The sequence below is a fragment of the Tachysurus fulvidraco genome, chromosome 8 (assembly GCF_022655615.1).
Source record: "Tachysurus fulvidraco isolate hzauxx_2018 chromosome 8, HZAU_PFXX_2.0, whole genome shotgun sequence".
NCBI classification, from domain to species: domain Eukaryota; kingdom Metazoa; phylum Chordata; class Actinopteri; order Siluriformes; family Bagridae; genus Tachysurus; species Tachysurus fulvidraco.
In genome coordinates, this window is record NC_062525.1 from 6,526,898 (window position 1) to 6,551,533 (window position 24,636).

General features: G+C 38.5%; 2 protein-coding genes across 5 annotated transcripts in view; both read right to left on the reverse strand.

Annotated features, from left to right (window-relative positions):
- fmn2b (formin 2b) overlaps positions 1-12,502 on the reverse strand; it is a 69,883-nt gene extending 57,381 nt beyond the window's left edge. For both annotated transcript variants that reach the window (XM_047817558.1, XM_027132777.2), the window contains exons 1-4: positions 12,019-12,502; positions 8,222-10,271; positions 3,468-3,637; positions 334-484 (exon numbers count right to left, since the gene is read on the reverse strand). In XM_047817558.1, coding sequence (XP_047673514.1) covers positions 334-484; positions 3,468-3,637; positions 8,222-10,253 — 2,353 coding nt within the window. In that variant the 5' untranslated portion in view covers positions 10,254-10,271; positions 12,019-12,502. The remainder of the gene's footprint in view (positions 1-333; positions 485-3,467; positions 3,638-8,221; positions 10,272-12,018) is intronic.
- A 4,412-nt stretch (positions 12,503-16,914) lies between these two features.
- Positions 16,915-24,636, reverse strand: part of chrm3b (cholinergic receptor, muscarinic 3b) — a 110,394-nt gene continuing 102,672 nt past the window's right edge. The window contains exons 3-4 of one of the 3 annotated variants that reach the window (XM_047817854.1): positions 22,326-22,426; positions 16,915-21,028 (exon numbers count right to left, since the gene is read on the reverse strand). In XM_047817854.1, the coding sequence (XP_047673810.1) occupies positions 19,258-20,997 (1,740 nt within the window). In that variant the 5' untranslated portion in view covers positions 20,998-21,028; positions 22,326-22,426 and the 3' untranslated portion in view covers positions 16,915-19,257. The remainder of the gene's footprint in view (positions 21,029-22,325; positions 22,427-24,636) is intronic. The other 2 variants (XM_047817856.1, XM_047817853.1) reach the window with 2 other exon arrangements.

Genomic DNA, 24,636 nt, shown 5'->3' on the forward strand with positions numbered 1-24,636 from the left:
ATAGTCATGGAACCTGTGAGAGTGAGAACAAATTACTAGGACACGAGCAAAGAGAGAGAAGAAAAAGAAAAAAAAAAGAGGTGAGGTGGAGAGATGAGGCAGAACAACCTTTAGAGTGGTACATAGTGTACAGTGGTGTACAGGGAATGATTGACAGACCACTCAGTTTTTTCTTCATCATGTCCAGTATACATTTCCTGTACACTGTCGAAATCCCACAATGCACTGCAATAAGTTAACTCACAAATTATGTACGTGAGCAGGTCGAGAATAGGGCCGTAGGGAATGGAGTAGAATTCTCAATAGACTGTGTGTGTGTGTATACATACATACCTGCCTCAGTGTACTTGAGACCGGGTTTTACATCAGTTTCGGGACGAGGTGGAGGCCACAGGGACTTGATGTGACCTGGTAAATGCCCCTCAAAGTGCTCCAGTGACAGAGGGGGCTGACTCACTGGAGCCCAGGTATACAGCTGATTTTGCTAGGGACAGAAATAGAAAGAGAGATCATTATATACACTATAAAGATTTTATACTGTAAAGAGCTAAAATATATATATATTATTTATATAAACATACACACACAAACATATATACACACACACACACACACACACACAAGTGTTCAGGCTCTTAGATTTTATTTACAGTTGCACAGAGGACTGAACTCTAGATGGAACAGTCTCCAGTCACCAGCATGTTCTTCCTAATTTACACAGAGAAAAAAAAAGGAAAATCTGGATGAAAGTAACATGATACATGCTGCTAGGACATCATGATGTAACCACCATGTAACCAGATGTTTGCCACACCTTCATGAATTAGTGTTGCATGACACCGCTGTCGATTTTAAGTACTTAGACCTTTCCGTTATCCCTTTATGTTCTTTATTCTGGAAATGTATAATAAAAATAAATAAAAATTACAGAACAGTGCAGCACGTACAGATTCCACGTCTCTCTCGTATTCTTAAATGACACGTCACGCTAAAGTGACGCATGGATCCAGACCAAAGGAAATCATGCTTTATTCTTCATTCAGCATCAGGTCAGCATTTCATTTCTAAAAATTCTTTATTTTAAACAATTTCTTTTTGTGCTGAAGCTCAGCTGTGCAGTCTTTAATTTCCTTATACAGCGACATGCATTTTATTACCCAATAAAAGTAACCTGAGGAGTTGGAGGCTTAAAGAAAGAATAAAAAACGAAATGAAGTTTACGCTCTGCCTTGAATAATTACATAGAACCACGTGATGACGGCTCAACCCGTAGTATCAGGGCACTGGTACCGTGAAGCCGGCGAAAGATTTTTACAAACTCATTCATTTCTTTATAAATCATACCTGCAACTAATGACTGCTTCTTATCTGTGTCACTGTGAACGTGCGTGTTTACTTTATGACAATCGCAATGATCCGAGCAGCCCGATCCAAAAAAAAAAAACAGCAAAATGTAATTACAAAAAAAAGTTTATTTCTTACTGTAAAACTAAAACATGCCTTCACGTTAAAGATAAAGAAAAATAGACTGTGGTGAAGTAAACCAAAGAATATGAAAAATGTCAATTACTCGCTTTCTAATAATAAATGTCAATACCACTGAATCATGTTTGTCTCGTTAATTCCATGTAAAGTCCATATACAGTTATGCTACGTCCCAAATAAACTACTATTTACAATTTCACCTCAAAGGGTAAAAGTAGTAGTTTGCTGGACAATAATTTTGTAATGCGTTAGATTTCCTAGCATGCTATAGCATTTATGACACAGTGCAGTTATTTAAGTCCATTTATATAATCTTAAAAAAAAAAAAAAAAAAAAAGCATACATAAAGCTGTAACATCTCAAACGACAACTTGCTTTCACTTGTCCTAAACTTTTCTGACCTCAAACCACACAAATTCCAACACAGACACCCTGAAAAAACCTTATCATCAAGTTGTTTACTCATTCATAAGGACTCCGTGTGAACAAAGACGATACAGACGCACACGATCAGAAGCCTGAAACACACACTGTGTTCTACGTCCTATCGCTAATAGCAGTAAAACAACGTTGTAAGACAGCTGCGTTTCCCTTTCCATTGCCAACCTGCAGATGTTGGAAGCGACTGCGTGTCCTGCAGATGGTGCATTTGAGTTTGAGCCAGGCCACATTGAGACGCTGCTCTTTCTCCTCCTCACATCCCGAAATAGCAACCAGCAGCGACTCGCGCACAAAATCCAACGCCTCGCAAAGCGTCTCCTGAATGAGGTCCGTTACACAGCTTTCCGTGGCACTGTCCATGTTCTCGGAAACTCTGCTACTCCACGCTAAAGGCAGGTTGTGGAGCGGCAATGCAGAGGATGTGCGTCCAGGCGCAGTTACGTCCTATCCACGGTAGATGGCAGACAAGGTGTGCTGCCATAGCAGTGCACATGCAGTCAGCCAGGCACGAACAACAACGACTGATGTGTGTTTGCTTTTTCCATTCTCTTTCATCAAGAGCAAAACAGTCAATACAGAATCACTTTTTTTGGGTTTAGTTTTTTTTTTTTTAAATAAACACACCACACCACACACACGGCTGGCTCACGGCAGAGCCATGCCAAACCACAAGAGCAGATGTCACTTGTTCCACCCTAATTTACAATTCCACATTAATAACATTTCCTGCTTTCTAACCCGTCCTGCTTTTTGCATCCACCCACATAGGGCAGCATTCGAAGCATCCTAAAATCCGAGCAGAATTGAGATTTGTGAGCCATGCTTCGTTTTTTGGAGCAATCGTCTCAATCATGGATTCGTCTGGCACTCTGCTAGACAAGAGCAGAGGCGTATAAGCCACATGCTTCAGGAAACAGAAATTGCCAGAGAGAGAGAGAGAGAGACTCCTGCAGTAAGATCGAATTACTAGGGGGGGACAAGCAAAGAGGGCTGAAAAAAAAAGGATGATGGGATAAAGAGAGGATGGAGAGATGAGGCAAGAGATGGAGAGGTGATCATCACAGCCTGCGGTCTGGCTTAAAACCCGAGTACTAAAGTACTAAACCCGAGTTTTGTACTAAAGTATGTGAATAAGAAAAGAAAGTACTGAATAAATAAACCTAGAGCAAGTGAAGTCACTGCAGCACCGACCGACACTGCAATCTCACAGCTCTCCCTCATGTACAACCTTTATCCAATTCATATTTAGCGTATTATATGATTTGGATAAACGTACATGAGAGAGAGCTGTGAGATTGCAGTGTCGGTCGGTGCTTTCTATCAGTGCTAAAAATATTTTATTAAATTAAATCGTCGGATCACATCCGAACCCCACCTTTGAACCAGGCCTCCTACACAAGACAAAAGGTATCACTGCAACTAAAAAAAAAAAAATTTCTGACACCACTAGGGAAAAACAAATCAAATTCCCTAAAGCGAATGTTCAGAAAGCTCTACTACTGCGCACTATATAAGGTGTGATGAAAGGATTAGGGACTCACGCTGAACTGTGGGGTGTCTTGGGCGGTACTGCCTTCGTACTGCTCTCCGAAACAGTCGCCGAAGGGCAGGAGGAGCCCCATGGCCAGGATTCGAGAACACAGCTTCTCTGCCTCTTCTTCACACTCAGACTTCTCCTGCTGCTGGAATAACCTCTCCAACAGAGTACGTCCTAGAAAGAGAAGCGTGTTTAGCAAAAGGAGAACACCGAGTTGAACTGCCTGAAGAACTCACCAGGAAGCTCTTGCATATTTGGTACCATTTCCCATTAAATATGAGGTCTCCGTTGTTTGAGAAACGCTTCAGAAAACTGAGTCGGGCCGACAAACAGAACAAAAACAAAACAAACATGTAGCCAATGAGCAGTAAGGGGCGTGTCTTGTCAATATGGGTGGAGAGAGTGTTCAGTACGCATGTGTGACATTAGCAGAAAGCGGTTTTAACATTGACATGGAGGATAAAAACAAAGAAAGAAAGTGAAGAAAGGCTTACGATAAGGCAAGAAGTAGGACGTGTTGATATAGGATTAGCTTTCCAGCGCTGGAAAGAACTGAAGGAGCAGGAAGTTGGACACATCCATATAGCCACAACCGCGTTTTGTGTAGTAACAGCGTTTAGCTCAGGAGTTATTGACTTGGGAAACTCAACTTTACTTAAGGCGCCGAGGCACTTTTTTCCTTCTCGATAGGTGAGACCCCACCTTTAAGACCAAACAGTGTACAGTTTTTTTTTACAGAATATAAAGTGTTTAAACATGATCAACTGAACTACGTATATAACGATACGATGCGATACAAGCGTATGAGTGCTCCGTACAGGGAGTTATGAGTCTACGAGTTCTTCTCTTTCAAGATAGTCGTGACATACAGCATGCATGATTACTGGTCGAAAATCTTGCAAAAAATTCGATTTCTTGACCGGAGATCAGACAACACTTTCTTTAACAATACTGACACTAAAACGTTGGACATAAGATGAGCTTTAAAATAGATAGAAAAGAAAAAATAGATGGATAATGACTTACAATATTGTATTTGCATTTACAAGTGGAATTTATGTATAATTAAAAAATAAAAACCTCAGTATCAAAACAAACAGTCATGTTATTAGTGTGTTGCATGTGGCTTTGAACGACAGATTAGCTAAAACCGCACATCACTACAACTCTGTTGCAGCATCGACGGGCGAAAACAACAACAAAGGGTCACTACTGGAAATGAACAGTGCGCACTGAAAAATTCCTAACCACAGGAGGGCTGGGGGATTTCTCACTGAGGGCGGCTCGTCTGAATGACTCACACTGCTGCAGTATGTCTTCCTCTCTCTGGGTGAGACTCTGACTTTCTCTCCATTCATCCTTTACAGCTGCATTTCCCTCCACAAATAACGCCTGCGTTTAAACCCACCCGAAGATGCTGCAGTTCACTTCCCCTTAAATCCTCCAGGACCCTAGTTCTCTCACACAGCTCTAAAATTAGCATCACGCTCTTCAGCGATTCTCACCCACACTCCTCAGCGATTCTCGTGTCCTTACAAATATACGCTGAAGTCTATTTTCTGAGCAACATAAAACCATCAGAACTGATTTACAATCACAGTTCTGTCTGTATTGTTTTTCTTACACTGAAGCCTGCTTCTTTTACTCATCTGTGTACGTTTCCAAAACCGTTTACCAAAATGACGTTTCACTCTGCGACAGAAAATAAAAATAAACTGCATTTTTCTTGCGCAGATTTATTTTCTTAGCTTCCTTGCCAATTCCCACCCACCAGTCAGTCAGATCTCCTCTTTCTTTCAAACCTTCCTTCCTTTCCTTGCTGCTCATGCTGTGTCGGGGTGCAGCATAACGCACTGACGAAAGCGACGTCTGCACGCAGGAGCCCCGTGATTGACAGGTGGAGCTGTGACTGATGAGCAGGACATAGATGTCATCCTGACATCACATCCACTTAGAGAGCACAGAATTTAGGTCTTGAGCTTGTGTTTTGAACCCGAGCTCTCTGAAGGCTTTTCGGTTGTGCCGACCATGTCATAACGTTAGCTACGTACAAATCAGTGGTCCTTTTACTAACTTTATTTTAACTGGAAGACTTTGAGGTGTTTTTTCTTTCCCCCAACTGACTAACACTAGTCATTTCTGTGTCAGGCTCATAAGAAGTGTTTATTAGTGCTTGGATTTGATGGGGTCTTTTACTGCAGGGTAACGGTGCTAATTGAATTAGCAACAGATCGTTGCTTTGTCAATATCAGGATAACTGGAGGCAAAATAGCAGAGGGGATGCAAACGCAATCTCAGCATGTTTACACACAAAAATTACAAATCCAAGTACGTATTATACAGAATGCTGGACTTTTTTTTTTGTAGATACAGCTAAAACTTAATACACAATTACCTGCGTGCTCAGACAATCAGAATAAGAAGTGCGCTTCGAGCAGCAGGATGACGCAACCCTTCATTTATACACTAGAGCACAAAGTGCATAGCACAACATTTGGGCACAACAGCAGAGGACGTGGAGAGAAAGGGAAAGATAAACTGAATCTGTAAGTGGAGATGAAAAACAATGTTGTCGTGTTCGGGAATAAACAACACTGTCGATTTCTGTAAAAGGGTCCGTCGATCTAATCCGACCCGTAACGTTAATCGGAATTAATCATTTTAAATGGACTTGTCTTATTATTCAGGATGTGGGAGATGATGCAATTTGTCAGGCTGAGGAGGGTAAAAAAAACATACTGTCAGGCATAACGCAGTAAAATAACACACAAAGAGAGAGAGAGAGAGAGAGAGAGAGAGAGAGAGAGAGAGAAGACAGAAAAAAGAGAGAAAAAAAGAAAGAAAGAGAGAAAGAAGAGAGAGAGAGCACACGAGCACATGAGGAAAAGAGAGGGAGACAGATAAGGGCTTTCTATCACGTGTTATGACAGCAACTCATCTTACTGTACACACACACCATTACAGTGATAATCAGATATATACCAGTAGCAGAACAGCTCATGCATGAGCAGACAGACAGACATCGCTCCCTCCTCTGCTGAACACAAAAGATAAAATGATCCTCAGGAGGTTCAGTGATCGGTGGGCAGTTCTGAGCAACAGATCACCGATGACGTGGCCGCTTGCATCACTCCCTCAGGCTGACCAGCACAAACACAAACACTGATTTTGTATAAACGTGCAACAAACTGATCTCGCGGTCATCTGAACACATCACAGAATTATTTCACTAGTGTGTTGAACACAAGAGTGCATATGGTGTCACCATTTTCACAGTATTCTTTAGCACTATTCGGATGGGATTAGTTCTACGTGAGGACGTGTAGTAATGCAATTTTACCTCAGGACATCTGTAACATTAATTGGCGAATTCACACGGGATAAGACATCTCAGTAAAACTAGCAGAAGTGGGAGGGGTAACTCGCTTTACGCACCACAGTAACAACCTTGTCGTCATGTGCGTATGATGTTGCTTCCTGTTATCACGTGCGCAAACAGACAACATGGTGCCCCCATGCTTGAAAAATGCGCCAAAAACAGGAAATGACGGAATTTTACTGTACATATTTACAGCGGGTCTTTTCGGACAGGATTAGTATTACCTGAGGCAATTTTTCCGGACCTTTTTACAGAAGGTAAAAGTCACCGTAATCTTTACTGACATTGTCCGTAATGATTACCGAGATGGCACATTCGGACGGGACTAAAATCACCGAGAAGCTCTGGTAATAATTACTTTACCCTCACGTCCCCAAATAAAACTAGTCCCGTCCGAATAGCGCTTTTAAAACACAAACATGAAAATCAAAAGGGATTGTAATGAAGAGCTTTTTCCCCCCATCAGGAGTTTGAAATCCCTAAAATCTTAGGTTTATTTTTGTATACATATATATAAAAAGTTAGACGGTGGGCGGTGCAGGTTTTTGCTTGTTCCTAGATCAGACGTTCAACGTTTTTCCCCATGCGATCCACATCATTTTTTTTTTCCTTTTCTTGACAGTAATTATCCCTAACAATCCTAGTTAACTTCTCAAAGTTAACTACAATCTTATGTAATGACTGATAATTCAGACATATCCTGATAGTTTCTATTTCTCAGTAACGAACTATTAAGACTATTCACTGTAATAAGACATACTGACTGGGCGGAGTGGAGAACTCGTAGCGTCTCTAACGGCATTCACTAAATTCCAGGGGATTCGTTACCAAGACGTAAAGTGTGCGTGATTCCGGAGGTGTTCTGAAATCCCTGGAAATAAGTGCACTCTCATCTCTAACAGTTAATCATTCGGGATTCATGTCTGACATTTTTAGAAAGAGAGAGAAAAAAAATATCCTTTAGTGTATTTTGCATTCTTTTGTTAAAATACAAAGCTCCCATGTAGGTTGGCAAGCCTAAAGTATATATAATTACACCCCCCCCCAATCTCAAACATCTCCGTTTAACTTTTGAGGTCACAGGGTTCAGAAATGGGTCTGCTGTCTGTTAGATAGGTGGCATGAATTATTAATAGACATGCTTCAGGATAGAGAGCCATCACAGAACGAACAGTATTGATTTTAGACAGTAAAAGAGCAGTTAGCTGTGTGTGTGGGGGGGGGGTGAAAAACTGCATGCTTGGCTTCATGCTTGCACAAATTTAGATCAAGCTTTCCAAATATTGGACAGTAGAAGAAAACAAGGGTAAAAATAATATTTTCTAAATTATTCTTTAAAGGTAAATAGTATTTAATAGAAAACACTTATTTCTCCTCACCTGTGAACACATCCTGAAAGCTGCCTGTGGACACTTGTCCAGCTGAAGCCCTTCGCCCGCCCTCAAGTGTAGTCTGTCCTGTCCGAAGCGTCCCTTCTGAGCCGCCATACTCGAGGAAGTCCTCCGAGCCAGTTTTGGGTGGAAGGGGACGGAGCTCTTCGGTCCAGTCTGCGGAGCGACTGATGGGACCAGTGATGCTGTAAGATCGTTGCCGTTTGGGGCGCCGTCGTCCTGCCCGGGCAACAGCGATGGTGTTGGTGGTAGGCGGAGCCTCATGGGTGCGGCGTGGGCAGAGTGGGCTGTGGGAGGGTGAGGGTACGGGAGAAGAAACAGGTGAGCTAAGTTGGCGCGTGGTGGTTTTGATGTATGATGGGTGGATGGGAGGGTAGGGTTTCACTGCTGGACTGCTGATTGTTGGGATGTTGGGCTTCACATGCCGTGTGGCTACAGGACTCTCCTGCTGGAGCCATTGTGGGAGTGATATACTACTCTTCCTCCTCCTTGCAATGGGCACTTCATCTTCCTTTGTGTCTTCTACTGTAGTCTCAGCGGGCAAAACCTCAGTGCCGACACATTCTAGGTCCAGAGATGATAATGAAGTGCCAACCTCTGGTCGTTTAGTGTCTGAACTCGAGTCTTCCTCTTCGAGATCTTGAAGATCGCCTTCTTCCACTTCCTCAGTGGCCTCTACTGCACTTTCAAATGAAGCTGTGAAGTCTGGAATACTGGCCTCACTTGTTGTCTTGGTGACTAAACTCAACACCCTTCCGACTGTCTCCTCAGCAACAGAGGGGGCTGTGTCACACGCTGCCCCCGGCTCCTTTGTCCCGGTTGCTACGGTGATCGCAGCACAAAGGGACAAGTCGGAAGCACCGATCTTGCCGTTAACAATCTCCTCCTCCCACTTCTCCTTCTCCCTCTCTCCATTCCTCTCTGCTTCTTTCTCCACATCTCTTTTTTCATCTGTGTTGCTCTTAAGTTCAGAGTGCGTGTTCAGGCCATTCGACTGACAGCGTGGCGTCTCCAGCATGGTAATTGGCTCCGATTTGGCGTAGTAGCGTTGTTTATTTTCAGACTCAGTGATGCCATTTTGTTTCCAGTCTTTTCCCTGCTGCTGGAGTCTGATGGCAAGCTGAATGTCAGCTAGCAGGTCCTCGTGTTCAGCTGCGGAGTGGAAGCTGTAGATATCCGTGTCCGAGCCGGAGCTGGCCTTCTTCTCTGGAGCGTCCGGCGTCTCCTGCCTGCTGTTATTGTCGGAAAGAACGGGTCTCTGGTCCTCTGTGTCAGATTGGCCGAGCTCATCAGCCGACAGCTCGGGTGTTTTGGTGTCCAGCTCGTCGTGCTGCGAATCCAGAGCATCTTCCCGCGAGCCACTAAGCAGGCCCTTAACCTTGGCTAGATTTTTTCTCTTTCGGATGCTGAAGACGGATTTGGACTCTGACTTGCCTTTCTTCTTCCCTCCGTCTCCACCCTTGCCATGCTTGCCGTGGGATTTCTTGGTGTGAAATCCTTTCTTTGTGGCGTCAGCATGGCTGCACTCGTCCGCTGCGCTCTCTCCATCTCCCGCGGGGGCCGAGCGCTTCGGCTTTGCATCCTGGTTGCCCATAGCGCTGTGAGAGCTCAGGCCATGCCTGCTACAGAGTGCGTGTATGCGCTTTCGTGTGCGCGAGCGGCCCTGACTGATCTGTGAAGCGCTTTCGCTTTCTGATGACGAGGAAAGAAGCAGGCAGGAGGAGGATGAGGCAAAAGAGAAGAACAGCAGGTCGCTATCACTCTCACTCCCACCCCCCTCCGTCTGTTCATCTCTTGCTCGGTGTAGAGAGCCAGGGAGGGAGGGGGAGCGTGCCCTGAGGACATTCTCAATGCACCGCTCCTCCTCTTCATGACTGTGGTTAAGGGGCTGATGGGAAATGTAGTAGTGGCGGTATTTACCAAGGCTCAATGCCCCTAGAAGTCTCTCTCTGAGAGGAAGACGAGGATAGGTTTCCTCATGCCCAGGCAATGAGGAATCCACCAGCCACAGAGGCTGCATCGCCAACACACACACAAGCTGCAACACAGATATAACAAAAGAAATTAATGAATAAGAAAAAATAAACCTAACAATAACAAGGCTAGCACTTCTGAAATAAGCACTTCAAAGTTTAACATATATTTCACATTCACATTTCTTTTAAACAAGCATTTGTCATGAATATTGTACTTGGAATTTCTCTACATATTACACCCAACCCATGTGCTTTCAGTTATCTCGATGGGGAAAAGGCAAATCTCTAGACAAATATGCTTTACGATGGTTTGCAGTCGTAAAACTACGCAATGAAACCAATACCTACAGGAGTAGATGTGCTGAACGTGTGTACTGTAGCTCCCTGCGAAAACCATCAACAGTTAAACTGGAACATATTCTACCACACAAAGCTCAGAAGACTTTCCTGAACTAAAACACGCCCTCATTTCAGCTCCACTGAAACACGACCCGTACCTTAGTTTACCTAATACTCATTTAATCTACTTAGCGGAAAACAAACAAATTTTGAAGAAATCAAAATTAAAATGAAAAGTGAGTGCATGTTTCTTTTAATCATCCTGTCAGCAATTATTTAACACACACTGGGCCACTTTTTTTTCTATACTAATCGAATATTATCCATAAATACTTCATACAGACATTTAACGCAAGAAAGTGTGCGTTTGTAAAAATCCTGTAAAATATGGGAGGAGAAAACCTTCGTATGCTCAAGTGTTTATAAACTGCACATAGGAACCTGAACCTCAAAACTGATCTAATATGATTCACAGATTCCTAAACACTTATATATATATATATATATTAGTATGCTGTTAAAATGTCCTTATTTCATTTAGAGCGTTTAGCAGACTCAGATTCTTCTTATCCAGAGTGACATCGTTAAGCTTTTATCTAAAGCATGTCCTCACGTTAGATTATCGTGTCGGCATCAAAACCAGATATTTTACATGACCGTCATTAAGTAATGAATTTAAGCAAATAAAGCAAGTGAGAATCTGATGGGAGAGAGAGCAATAACACTCATTATAATTTATTAGAAATGTTTTGTAGTGTAGAATTGAGTCAAAAGTACTGATTTATTTTTCCCCCAAGTTTTCATTCATGCATCCAGAACTTTGGTGTTTTGTGTAGGGCACTAAATTAAAATTTCAGGAAAGCACATTGTACTTTACAAACGATCAACAAATGCGTGCAAATACACACACACACACACACACACACACTTACATATACAGTACCCATTTTATATATAGATACACACACATATACATTTTATATATAGATACACAAAAATTTAATTAAATAAAGTAATTCAAAAACTGAGAATTTGCTATTGAATTTTAAGCTTGGTTTTGGTTGACTTTTATACATAACTTTTTATCGACAGATAAATGAGGCTTAATGTCTGTTAACTTGATGAACACATGAATAATAATGCAATGTATAAATTGCATATAGATAATGAGGGTTTTTTTTATCTTGCTGCTGGAACATGATCATTGCAGGTTAAAGAATAGCTTAAATAAAAGGTCGAAAATAATTTTTATTTATTTAGTTTAACATTTTGCAAATTTGGTAAAAACGTTAAACTGTTTTGGTTAATGGAAGTTTTATTTACCTATTTTCAATTATTCGAGTATTATTTGTGACTCTTTGCCTTTTGTATGATGTCTTGTGGTTCCCAAAGCCTATTATAAATATCAGGGACCAAATTAAAAAAAAAAACAGTAGTCAAAAAAGGTTAGTTTATCAAACTCGAGCTTACCTGAGATGTTGATGCAGACTCTGCGCATGCGCAGACGGTAAACGGGGGCCTACCTTTTTGCACGATATTAAAGATCCATTAAAGAGACTTTTTAAGCGAATATATAACAAATTGCGTGTAAATGACAACAATGTGTGTTATTAAGCTAAGCAAAATGCGACGGGTTACATTTTTAGGTCGAGTTAAAGGACCAAACAAATGGATTTGTATGTGTTAAAATGATCCAAATGCTAAAAATAGATTTAAAACTCCGAGCACACCAATTAGTAGGACATTTAATCAATTAATTCATGTATAAACCACATACAATTAAAATATAAATGAGAGAAACTATAAATACTTTATTTGTGAGAAATAAACAGCACTTCTCACAATGCTAAAACTTATCAATCCGCCATAATGAGCTCCTCTACTTGTTACTGCTCCTCCCTGATTGGTTAAACAGTTCCCGCTCAAACGATCGGATGATGTCACCAGGCAACGCCCACGTTTAACCGAACCGGCTCGTATAGAGCAGCAATGTGACTCTTTTGAATGTAAAGTGCACTTAGTAGGGCGCACAAAGCCGTTATTTCAGGCTCTACGTAGTGAACCTGTGTAGGACAAAGGGACCTATTTGGAACTCCGCCCATTTCAATTAGCAGCCCAATCAGGAATGTCCTGAATATTGAGCTGAATAATAATTAATGAAGGAATAATAATAATAATAATAATAATAATAATAATAATTATTATTATTATTATTATTATTATTATTATTATTATTATTATTATTATTATTATTATATATTATTATTATTATTATTATTATTATTATATATTATTATTATAACAATAATAACAATTACAATAACAATAATAATTGCTTTAATACTACTACTACTACTAATACTAATAATTATTATTTACATAGATTCCTACTAATATATATAATACAATTAGTAATAATAAGTAATATACATTAATATACATATATACGTATATATACACACATATATAATATTAATAATAACAGCATTAATATAGTAATAATAATAAGTATTATTATTATTATTACATGTTTTATAAATAACAACAATAGTACTACTACTACTAACAATAATAATTAGTACTATTTTTATTATTGTTATTATATTTACTGTTATTTTATTTGAATCAACTACTGTATTGTAATGTTTCATCTCTGTTTAAAAATATGTAGAAAAAACATATTTAGGTGTTCAGTATAATTTTTATAAAAGATTTCAGACTTTACTAGGGTCTGTGTAATATCTTAAATTATATAATTTTGATGCTTGCTGTTTTTTATTAACTATTTACTTTTTAATAAAATACTTTGGTACTTTATATATATATATATATATATATATATATATATATATATATATATATATATATATATATATATATATATATAAACACCCTGTCTATATATAACACCATATATATCATGTCTATAGCACCCAAACTGTATATCTTGTCCATAGCATATTCATCTATGCATTATTCTGTTTATACTGTAAATACTTTACATCTTGCACTTGCTGTTTATTGCACTTATGGTTAGATGCCAATTTGCATTTCTTTGCCTTGTACTTGTGTAATGAAAATAAAGTCTAATCCAATCCAAATCCATTTTAAATGTAAGGAATTGCTAAATTGGTATTGCCCTGACCCCTAGTGGTGTTATCCTGTCATTGCCCCCCACACACAGAGAGAGAGAGAGAGAGAGAGAGAGAGAGAGAGAGAGAGAGAGAGAGAGAGAGAGAGAGAGAGAGCTGTTCTTTTTTAATATTTAATGAGAAAATGAACCATAACAACGATACAATAAGAAACATTCATACAAATCAACTGCCATTGTGTGTCTAAATCTCTGCAGATAAGCACAAATGCTGTGTTACAACATTAAAACACACTTCACAGTTTGAGTTCACGTCCCCACGGATGTAAGAGGTGCGTACATAACACCGCTCTTAAATATGAAAGGAAAGCTTCTCAAGTAAGACAAAAAAGTGAAAATAGCCATTTAAGAATAGTCTGGTTACAAAAGCTGTCATGCACGTAATAAATGATCTTTAAACAAAAATAACAGAAATAAAAAAAGGCTTCGGGGGGAAAAGCAGAAAGTCAGCAACGAAGGATTGAATGTATGATGAAATAAAATCATTTGATACATAATGGATATGTGAGGGGATGTTTAAAGTGTTCAACAGAGAAAATTTAAACTGATAACTAATAAATAACTTTTATGAGCATTATGAGTTTAAAGGTTCCTCTTTTCTAGTCATGTATGAATTTACACTATATTCTGTCAAATTTGATTATTTGAACCGTACCGTGGCACGAAAATGTAATTTATCGTTTGTATCTTGAGATCAGAGCGAATAGAGATTTATCGATCCATTCTCATTTGTAAATTTAGCTAAACATCCTTATTAACTCTGTTTATCAGTTTTTAGATATCTACATTTCAAGTGCAAAAGTTTGCACACTCCCCATGGTTCAGCAGGTTAGACCTCAGGCTTTAACACACTGAATCTGCTGCTTCGGTTTAACAGACTGTGATGGAAAATGTAGATATTGTTCATAATCAGAAGTCCTATTGTTATTCACAAATAATAATGACATAGAAATGAACAGGGTTATGGGTAGATCATATTGGTAGTCTATTTATGCAAAAATAATACATTATTCAGTAAAAATCACTTTTAGAATAAATACTTATATTGGATTTGTTGCCCCAAATTCATTTCAGTCGCTGGCTTTTAAATCGATGCATCAATCCAAACTATTCTTCTACTTTACAATTCAGAATATAATTCTCCAAAAATTTAAAATGATTCAGTCATAATTAGAGATTAGTCCTCTAAAAAAATATATGTGGAGAAATTTTCCAGAAAAATAATCACTAATTTACTTTTCATATAAATCCATAACATTTATAATATTTATAAGATATAATCATTTCTAAAGCTTTATACACATATATAGAATCATATTTATATGAAGGAACTGAAGATAATCTTCGTGATAAACTTAATTATTTCCAGGAAAATAAATAAATAAATAAATAAATAAATATAGAAAAACCTGCTCAATATGTTGCTTCAGCCTTTAATAGTTTATAGTTATTTTTTAATTAAATACATAACGTAATGTACCTTTTTTTCTTTTTTGGCTTAAATTGTAGATTATTACGTTCAAATACCAAATTTGAAAATTTCCGCACGAAATTTTGATCTCTTTTTGTGTTCACTTTTTTTATCTAAAATAAAATCAACTGAAATAAGTACATCTTGCTAACATTATAAATTATAGCATTATTTCAACCTAAAAACAATTAAATCATTAACTTCATTATTAATAATACATAAAGCAATCAATCATCTGACTTAATCATGCCAGGCCACGTGCTCATGACATGCAGATATCAGGGAATATTTACACCCTCGCTTGTGACGACAGAGTGAGTGACGTCTGTAGAAGAGAACACGTTAGAAACAAACTTGTTGCTGTGAATAAAATCTCTTTGTATTTTTTATGTAGTCCAAAGGGGATGCAAACTTTTGCACTCGACTATGTAATAAGATTTCGAATCTCAAATCGTCTGAATTAAGATGGAATACAATTTTGAACAAATACACTAAACATTCTAAGACAGAGATTCGTTTTGACTATAATATATTCAGAACCTTATCCTTTGCCCCAAAATAAATCTAAACAAGCAACAGAATTTAATTGCACACAAACATAGTACAGTCATTAAATAAGAGCATGATAAAAGCATGATACTGATAAAAAAAATAAAGTATCAGAACAAATCATATTGAATTTAAAAATTCTAGTTTCTAATTTGCTTACAGAAACATTGAGTTTTTCTCCACATTAAAACAGTTTCAATACAATAAAAATAGCTTTTTCTTCAGTAATTGTGTCTTGTAATGTACAGAAATGTACATAAATATCATCCAAAAATATCATACAACAGGACGTGTCATTACAGATACATTTGTACATTTGTTTTTAAAGAGGTGAAGGCTTTACTTCAGAACTTTTACCCAATGCCCTAAACTGTCAAATAAAAGATTATGTAAAATATAATAAACAATTTCATTAATAATGACAGTTTATAGAAATTTTTGTATACAGACTTGTACACTTACTGTGCCTATTACTTTATTATTTAGAAAGTGTATTTTAAATAAAATAAAGAATAATTCAAAAAAACACACAAAAAGAGAAATACAATATGACTTTAGATTAACCCTTGTATACTTATCCTCAAAAGTGTTGTTTTGTACCTCCGCTTACAACCATTAGATGGCAGCATTGTTCATTATATTCGTTTATTGGTTTCCTTCTATTCAATAAATGGCACCAAAATCCTAAATAAGAGCTTTTTTTTTAAACTCTATTTAAAAATCTGCTAAGTAGAATTTCCTGTGTTCAGTCAACTTCTAACCACTAACCACTTTCACCTCAATGTTTGAGAGTCATCCTGTACCAGTGGAGCAAACTGTGGGAGAAACGCAGGAATACATCCTGGATGAGACTTTAAAAGAGGACAATGACTGATCTAAAAATAAGAGATGACAGCATGGCTCATGAATGAATATCTACAGTGATTGGCTGATGCAGTAAGAATCTGTGTAAAAAATGCTCTGAAACGAATGAAATAAAAATTTTATAATAATAACAATAACGATAGTAACTTAGTGGTTAACACGTTTGACTCGCACCTCCCTCGGTGGTTGGGGTTCGAAGTCCGGCCTCTGCTCTGTGTGCATGGAGTTTGCATGTTCTACCTGTGCTTCAGGGGTTTAATCTGATTTCCTCCCTCGTTCCAAAACCCATGCATTGTAGGCTGATTAGCATTTTTAAATTGTTTGCAGTGTGTGTGTGTGTGTGTGTGTGTGTGTGTGTGTGTGTGTGTGTGTGTGTGTGTGTGTGTGTGTGTGTGTGTGTGTGTGTGTGTGTGTGTGTGTGTGATTGTGCCATGCAATGGGCTGGCCTTCTTGTACCCCTTGGATAGGATCCAGTCTACCCAAAATAATTGGTACAGAAATTGATAGATGGATGGATAGATGGATGATAATAATAATAGATAAAGGCACATACATGGTCAAATAAATTGTCTAGCACATTGTATAGACAATTAATTCGATCACCAAGGTACTCCAAATGTATTACAATCCAAAATGTACTCCAAATGTATTACAATCCATCCATCCAGTATTAGTGCATGCAGGCTCTGGAGTCTGTAAACATCCAAACCACATATAAGAATTTTGATTTTCTAAACAGTTTTTAGTAATATATCTGCAATATAACATGCGCAATTGGTTTCCGTTTAATGTTTATTAAGACCTTTACATCGGCCAATCACCGAACATCACTGTTGATATTCAGTTATGAAAAACAATATCATCAGTAGCAACAACCGAGCAGAAAATAGCAGTCTAGAGAGATCGTCTTCGCCGTATAACTTCAATTTTCAGTTCACGAAGTATAGAAACGTTGATCTCTGGCAGGTCAGTATGTGTTTGGTTGTCAAAACTTCACTCACTGAAATACTCCCACAATTCACATGATACATTTTTAAAACCTTTTTGTCATGTAATATATGAAACACATGAACAATGTGAAAGTTATTCACCATCAGTGATGTTAGAGTGGTCCGTGATTCAGTCATATGTGACCTCTGTACTACTCCTATGTCCTGTTTTCAGAGTTAAATTAAGTTGTGAATTCTCTGACAGAAAACACAAGAAGGTTAAAAATTTATCAGGATTCATCATGTATCATTTTTGTCTTAAATCACCCATTTCGGAGCTACTTTCTGTCTTAAGATTCTTTGGGAATACAGCCCCTGAACACTGTATATCTTTCTTAAAAAAAACAAAAACAAAAAAAAAAAACAAAAAAAAAAAAACAAATAAAACTTTCTAATATAATATAATTTATAATATAAAATTTAAAAGTAGCTTCATTGTTCTATCAAGAAAACACTTACTGTAATTTTGTCTTTATTGCAAAACATGCTCCCCAAAACATACCATAAGAGTCCTTATCTGATTATCTAATAAATGTTTGAAAAATAGAAAAATGATTTGTACAGAAGAACAGCAGGCTGCATAATGAGGACATCAACGACAGAAGCACTTATTTGTCTAAAATCTGATAAATACCACCTCATACAATTCATATATAAGCAGCTTCATACAACAATTTCTGTGTGAGAAACACTGTATCTTCGATAGAACACAACAGAGAATAATACACTCTAACTACCATGGACACGCTTAGAAATAAAGGTTAAACCTTAAACCTTACTTGGTTTGACCAACTGAGGAACCATTCAAGGTTCCTCACAAAACACCAGCCTCCTCCATATAACTCAAAACAAGGGTTCTTAAAGTTACTTCTTTCTACAGCTAAGAACCCTTTTTAGTATACAAAGTATACACAGAACCTTTTTTTCTAAGAGTATGCATCAGTGATGATACAGACAATGGTCAAATCTATCGGAAACAAAACTTTAGCATACGATGAGAAAGGATTTCCCTCTTATAAGAAGAAAATAACCTGACACAAAGGGAAGTTCAACACAAGACCTTCAACACATAGTTAGAATAGAGGCACTAATCAATCACATTCGTTCTAAGAAAAGGAAAAAGGTTTGATCTAATATCCCCAAACAGTTTATCTGGTTTGTCTCTCTAAGGTGCACCCTTAAGCACCAACCCTATTCAGCCCCTGGTCCTGCAGAACTGCTTGATAATTCTAGCACTATAACTACTTGAACTGTAAGGGACACTTGAAGAAACCTATTTTCGAACAGCATACTTCTACGATTACAAACTCAACAGCCCTTTTAACAAACACCAATGGCATTGCACACAATGGGATGAGGGAGGTTGAAATCTACTGTAGAACCCTTAAAGATTCACTGACTTGTCCCTCTGGGGGAAAGAACCCTTAAAGGTTGAATGTTGAACCACACAATGGGGTTGGGGTTGGGGTGCTTTCAAATGTTGGGTTTCATGTACAACCTCTTTAAGAAGTACAGAACCCTACTGTACCTATCCAAAGTAAAATTGAGAACCTATTTTTTTAATTGTGTACCCTTGCAGGTGGTCTGTAAGCTTTAGTGTTGCAAATCTAAACACTGGCAACAATGAAAAACCAATCCAGGAGTCTATAACAGTCTACGCTCTGAAATCTTTATCTCTACGATAGTTACTTCTTACTGTAGGCCACTACTGCTGGCTTCTGCTGAAGGTGAGGCTTATTCTGTTTCTGTCTGTCCCACTGGCACAGCAAGATCATTTTGAAAGTGATGCGGAAGTTTTTGTTACACAGTGCATAGCACATAGGGTTCACTGTACTATTCACATAGCACAGCCAGTATCCCAGGGCCCATAGTCCCACAGGGATACAGTCATCACAAAATGTATTTACTAGGACCATGATGTTATATGGAGTCCAGGTGATGATGAAGGCAAGGAGGATGGCACTTAATGTCTGTGCTGCTTTTTTCTCTTTGACGAGTGAAACCTTTTTGCGTTTGTTTGTCTGCGTCTTGGCTTTTGAGACCAAATCTTTTGCCAAAGTCTCATCTTTAACAGAGAGAGGTACTGAAGGGGATTTGGAGCCAGAAGAGCTCCTACAAGGCTTAGAGTTATCCATAGTGGGCAAGGACTGGGTGGGGGTTTTGGAAAATCCTTTTCTAGAAGGTTTTTCTGCAGCAACGTTTTCAATCTTTAACTCTCCTTGCTTTGATATCCCAGAGTTGTCATCTGTTGTCACTTCAGGCATGTCCACCACGATGGAGTAAACAGCCCTTGCATTGGCACGCTCTTCATCCTGGTCCTCTTCATCTGATTGGTCAATTGATGCTCCACCATCATTATTATTCCAACTATCACTGCTGCTGTGTTCTTGGTCACCAGTGCTGCAAATTTTTTTTTGACCACTATTACCCAGCAGCCAGAAGTGGCAACTATTTCGTGTCTTTTTCTCAGAGTCCTTTTGAACGGGCTGGTTGAGGGGGTAGTTGACACAACTGTAAGAGCTGTCTCTTGAGGGCATCATTGCAGTAGATTCCTCCTCGCTGCCTTGCTTGACCTGGTTCCCTGAGGCCTTAAGCCCTGCCAGGTCCTTGGATCGGTTTTCGGTCTCTTTATAAATCCGCCAGTATAGGACGGTCATGATGGTCACAGGCAGGTAGAAGGCTGCGATTGCAGTGCAGAATGTGATAATAGGCTCAGAGAGAAACTGGATATAGCACTCTCCTGGAAGTACTGTTCGTTTCCCCACAAAGTACTGCCAGAACAAGATAGCAGGGGCCCAGAGCACAAAGGAAATAAACCATGCAAGGCCGATCATGGTCATTGCTCTTTTAGTGGTCCGTTTGGCCCTGTAGGTAAGTGGCCTTGTGACCGAGAAATATCTGTCAAAGCTGATTACCAGCAAGTTCATAACAGAGGCATTGCTTGCCACATAATCAATAGCCAGCCATAGGTCACATGCCCAGTTTCCAAGTGCCCACCTGCCCATGATAATATATGTAGTGTAAAGATTCATTGACAATATGCCAATAATGAGGTCAGCAAACGCCAGGCTGAGCAGATAATAGTTATTCACTGTCTTCAGCTGTTTGTTAACTTTAAATGACACAACCACCAAGACATTTCCAGTGATTGTGACAAGGGACAATGACCCTGTTAGTAGTACGATAATAATGACTTGCCAGACAGAGTGCCCACCTAGGGGATCATACACCACAGTGGGTGTCATAGTGGCATTTGGGGAGCTGGTCAAGTTGGTGCCCCGTGTGAGGAGGGAGACATTGGTTTGATGACCGTCACCCTCTGGCCAGAATTCTTGAGGAATAACAGCGATGTAGGGAAAATCTCTCATTCCAGGTGAGCTGTTGGTGAGGAAGAATCCAGGCTTGGAGCTCAGTGTCAGATTCATGGTGATGCCTGGGCATATTCTGAGGACAAAGCTGACAGAGAGAAACAGTAAGTGTTTAGATACATGAACTGCCATGCAGAAAGACAATTAAGGAACAAAGTAAAAGAACAGTAAGTTTCCTGGAATAAATTGGACTACGGTTAGTAGATAAGGTTCATGTAACACACTCATTTGAAATAGGATTTAAACACATAATATAGAATCATTAAATTCAACCTAATCTTCCAAAATTACCTTCTTCCTATTTTATTTGTTTTTCTTCTTCCTGAATTGACTTTTGTCACACATTGAATGAAATGACACGCTCAATGTAAGCCTCGGCTAAGGGTCAGAGGACTTACAACTCAAAATGGGAAATTAATTGGTAGATTAAAGAACAAACTGAAGCAAAAAAGGTTAAAGCATTACGTGTCAGAAATAAATGTAAGCAGAAAGAATTTACATTTACGGCATTTAGCAGACACCCTTATCCAGAGTGACACACAACTGAGCATCTGAGGGTTAAGGGCCTTGCTCAGGGGCCCAGCAGTGGCAGCTTGGTGGACCTGGGGTTTGAACCCATGACCTTCCGATTAGTAGTCCAACACCTTATCAACCAAAAATGTTTTTATTTATCATTCTTAGCCTTTGTTCCTATGGTAATTCAGTCAAATGTGTCACACTGGCAACCTAAATGGCTGATAATGTCATTAATCTTTTCCTCATACAATCAGTGCACTTTTCTCAGAGGTTACAGTCATAGAAAGATCATTAGGTTACTGGTCTTTGGCAAAATGTTTCAAGGTATTTCCAAAAGTATTTTTTTCCCTTATATTCGCATTAATATAAAAATATAACATACCTTCAGTGATAATATATAGTGTTAATTTATCTGGAAAATGAAACGAGCTCACTCATGAAATCTGATCTCACAAAAGAATGACAATGTAATTTAACTGAATTTTATTTGATTTCCTGCCAATAAAGTCATAAGAAAAGGAATAAAAAAATGTAAACACACCCACACTCTGTGATTTGTCCACAAAAATACCCCCCCACACACACCCTTTAATGTCATCATCTTTAATTAAGGTCCATTTGTTGGTTCAGTGTCAGTATTTAGATTGCCATGCTTTTGTCTTGCAAGAAGTCTCTCAGTAATTTTGTCTCTCAACAGTTACAGTATATTTTTAATAAAGTTTATTATAAATATCATTCTGCCCTCTAGTCACTGTAGGCAAAACTCATTCAGCTTCCACTTAGGAGTGAAGGAGATGATGAGAGTATATTTGCTGCACACCGGAAATGTGTTCGCTCATGAGTTCTAGCATACATAAATAGCCACCTACAGGGAGAAAGAAAGGTCGAGTCAGGAGGCCGGAAATGAGGGAACATGAAGTTCCATGTCAGGTAACTCAGCAGGGGACTTGACAAAAGCGCAGCAGCAGGACTGCCAAGAGAAAACAAAAGAGAAAGAGGGGTATTAAAATGAAAAGGGGAGATAGGTGAAGAAAGAGGTACAGTAAAACAAATCCTTGAAAACATTGCAAAAGTGGAAATATCTTGAACAAAGACAAATGTATAGAATTTCTTATAATCAGATACGATTTTTAGATACTTTTACTGATTTCAAGCTTTAATCTTTCTTATTCTTCTGGCAGATCCTTGATAGGTTCTAGAATTCCGTCTGTGTATTCTCAGTTTTTTCTACTTAATCTAAATTATCTATCTATCTATCTATCTATCTATCTATCTATCTATCTATCTATCTATCTATCTATCTATCTATCTATCTATCTATCTGTCTGTCTGTCTGTCTGTCTGTCTGTCTGTCTGTCTGTCTGTCTGTCTGTCTGTGCTTTTTTTCTGTCTACTCTTTTTTTCCATCTGTGTATTCTCAGTTTTTTCTACTTAATCTAAATTATCTATCTATCTATCTATCTATCTATCTATCTATCTATCTATCTATCTATCTATCTATCTATCTATCTATCTATCTATCTGTCTGTCTGTCTGTCTGTCTGTCTGTCTGTCTGTCTGTCTGTCTGTCTGTCTGTGCTTTTTTTCTGTCTACTCTTTTTTTCCGTCTGTGTATTCTCAGTTTTTTCTACTTAATCTAAATTATCTATCTATCTATCTATCTATCTATCTATCTATCTATCTATCTATATATCTATCTATCTATCTATCTGTCTATCTGTCTGTCTGTCTGTCTGTCTGTCTGTCTGTCTGTCTGTCTGTGCTTTTTTTCTGTCTACTCTTTTTTTCCGTCTGTGTATTCTCAGTTTTTTCTTCTTAATCTAAATTATCTATCTATCTATCTATCTATCTATCTATCTATCTATCTATCTATCTATCTATCTATCTATCTGTCTATCTATCTGTCTGTCTGTCTGTCTGTCTGTCTGTCTGTCTGTCTGTCTGTCTGTGTTTTTTTTCTGTCTACTCTTTTTTTCCGTCTGTGTATTCTCAGTTTTTTCTTCTTAATCTAAATTATCTATCTATCTATCTATCTATCTATCTATCTATCTATCTATCTATCTATCTATCTATCTATCTATCTGTCTGTCTGTCTGTCTGTCTGTCTGTCTGTCTGTCTGTCTGTCTGTCTGTCTGTCACCAACAACTGGGTCATTTCCGAGATGCTGATACAGCTTTAGTGTACAGTAGGTCTGTTTAATTTAGTGATTGCTTCACTGGCATGGCTACTTTTACACTGTGCCAAGTTTGGAGGTGTGTCTAATGATGGAATGCATAATTTTGAAATAACCATCTAAGAGACTTAGTTATAGTCACTTCACACACTTGCATTAAAAGATAACACTTTCTTTATCTTTGGAGCAAGGAGCCATTCTTCTTTTATAAATCAATAAAATAACCCTTCCACAGCCACCATTAAAGAAGAAACAGGAAGTAATCTTACAAAGTCAATCAATCATGCCACTAAGTATAGTCAGGGTTTCATGAGGGTAAATTCTGATACTGTTACAGTCATCTAGAACAAAAGTTTAAACAAACACACAAACAGTATATGTTTTAAATGCCATTTGTTCCCAATTCAGCCAATTGCCCAATTCCCTTCTTCTAGTTATTCCTTCATTATTGCTGGAATCATGACAGCTGCCCTCTTCCGTGTACATGGGGTCTATGAGCCCTCTTCCATGTACAGTACATGGGGTCTATGAGCCCTCTTCCATGTACAGTACATGGGGTCTATGCGCCCTCTTCCATGTACAGTACATGGGGTCTATGAGCCCTCTTCCATTTACATGGGGTCTATGAGCCCTCTTACATGTACATGGGGTCTATGAGCCCTCTTACATGTACATGGGGTCTATGAGCCCTCTTCCATGTACATGGGGTCTATGAGCCCTCTTCCATGTACAGTACATGGGGTCTATGAGCCCTCTTCCATTTACATGGGGTCTATGAGCTCTTTTCCATGTACATGGGGTCTATGAGCCCTTTTCCATGTACATGGGATCTATGAGGAACGACGTTGTTACTCTGTCCCCACACAGAGACAGGTCCGTTTATGATTCCTGAACTCCACTGGGACTGTCTAGGTTTGGACTTGCAATCTCTCCAAGACAGTTCACATGCTTTCCTATTGTGCCATTCTAGAACAATATTGGCTGATATATATATATATATATATAT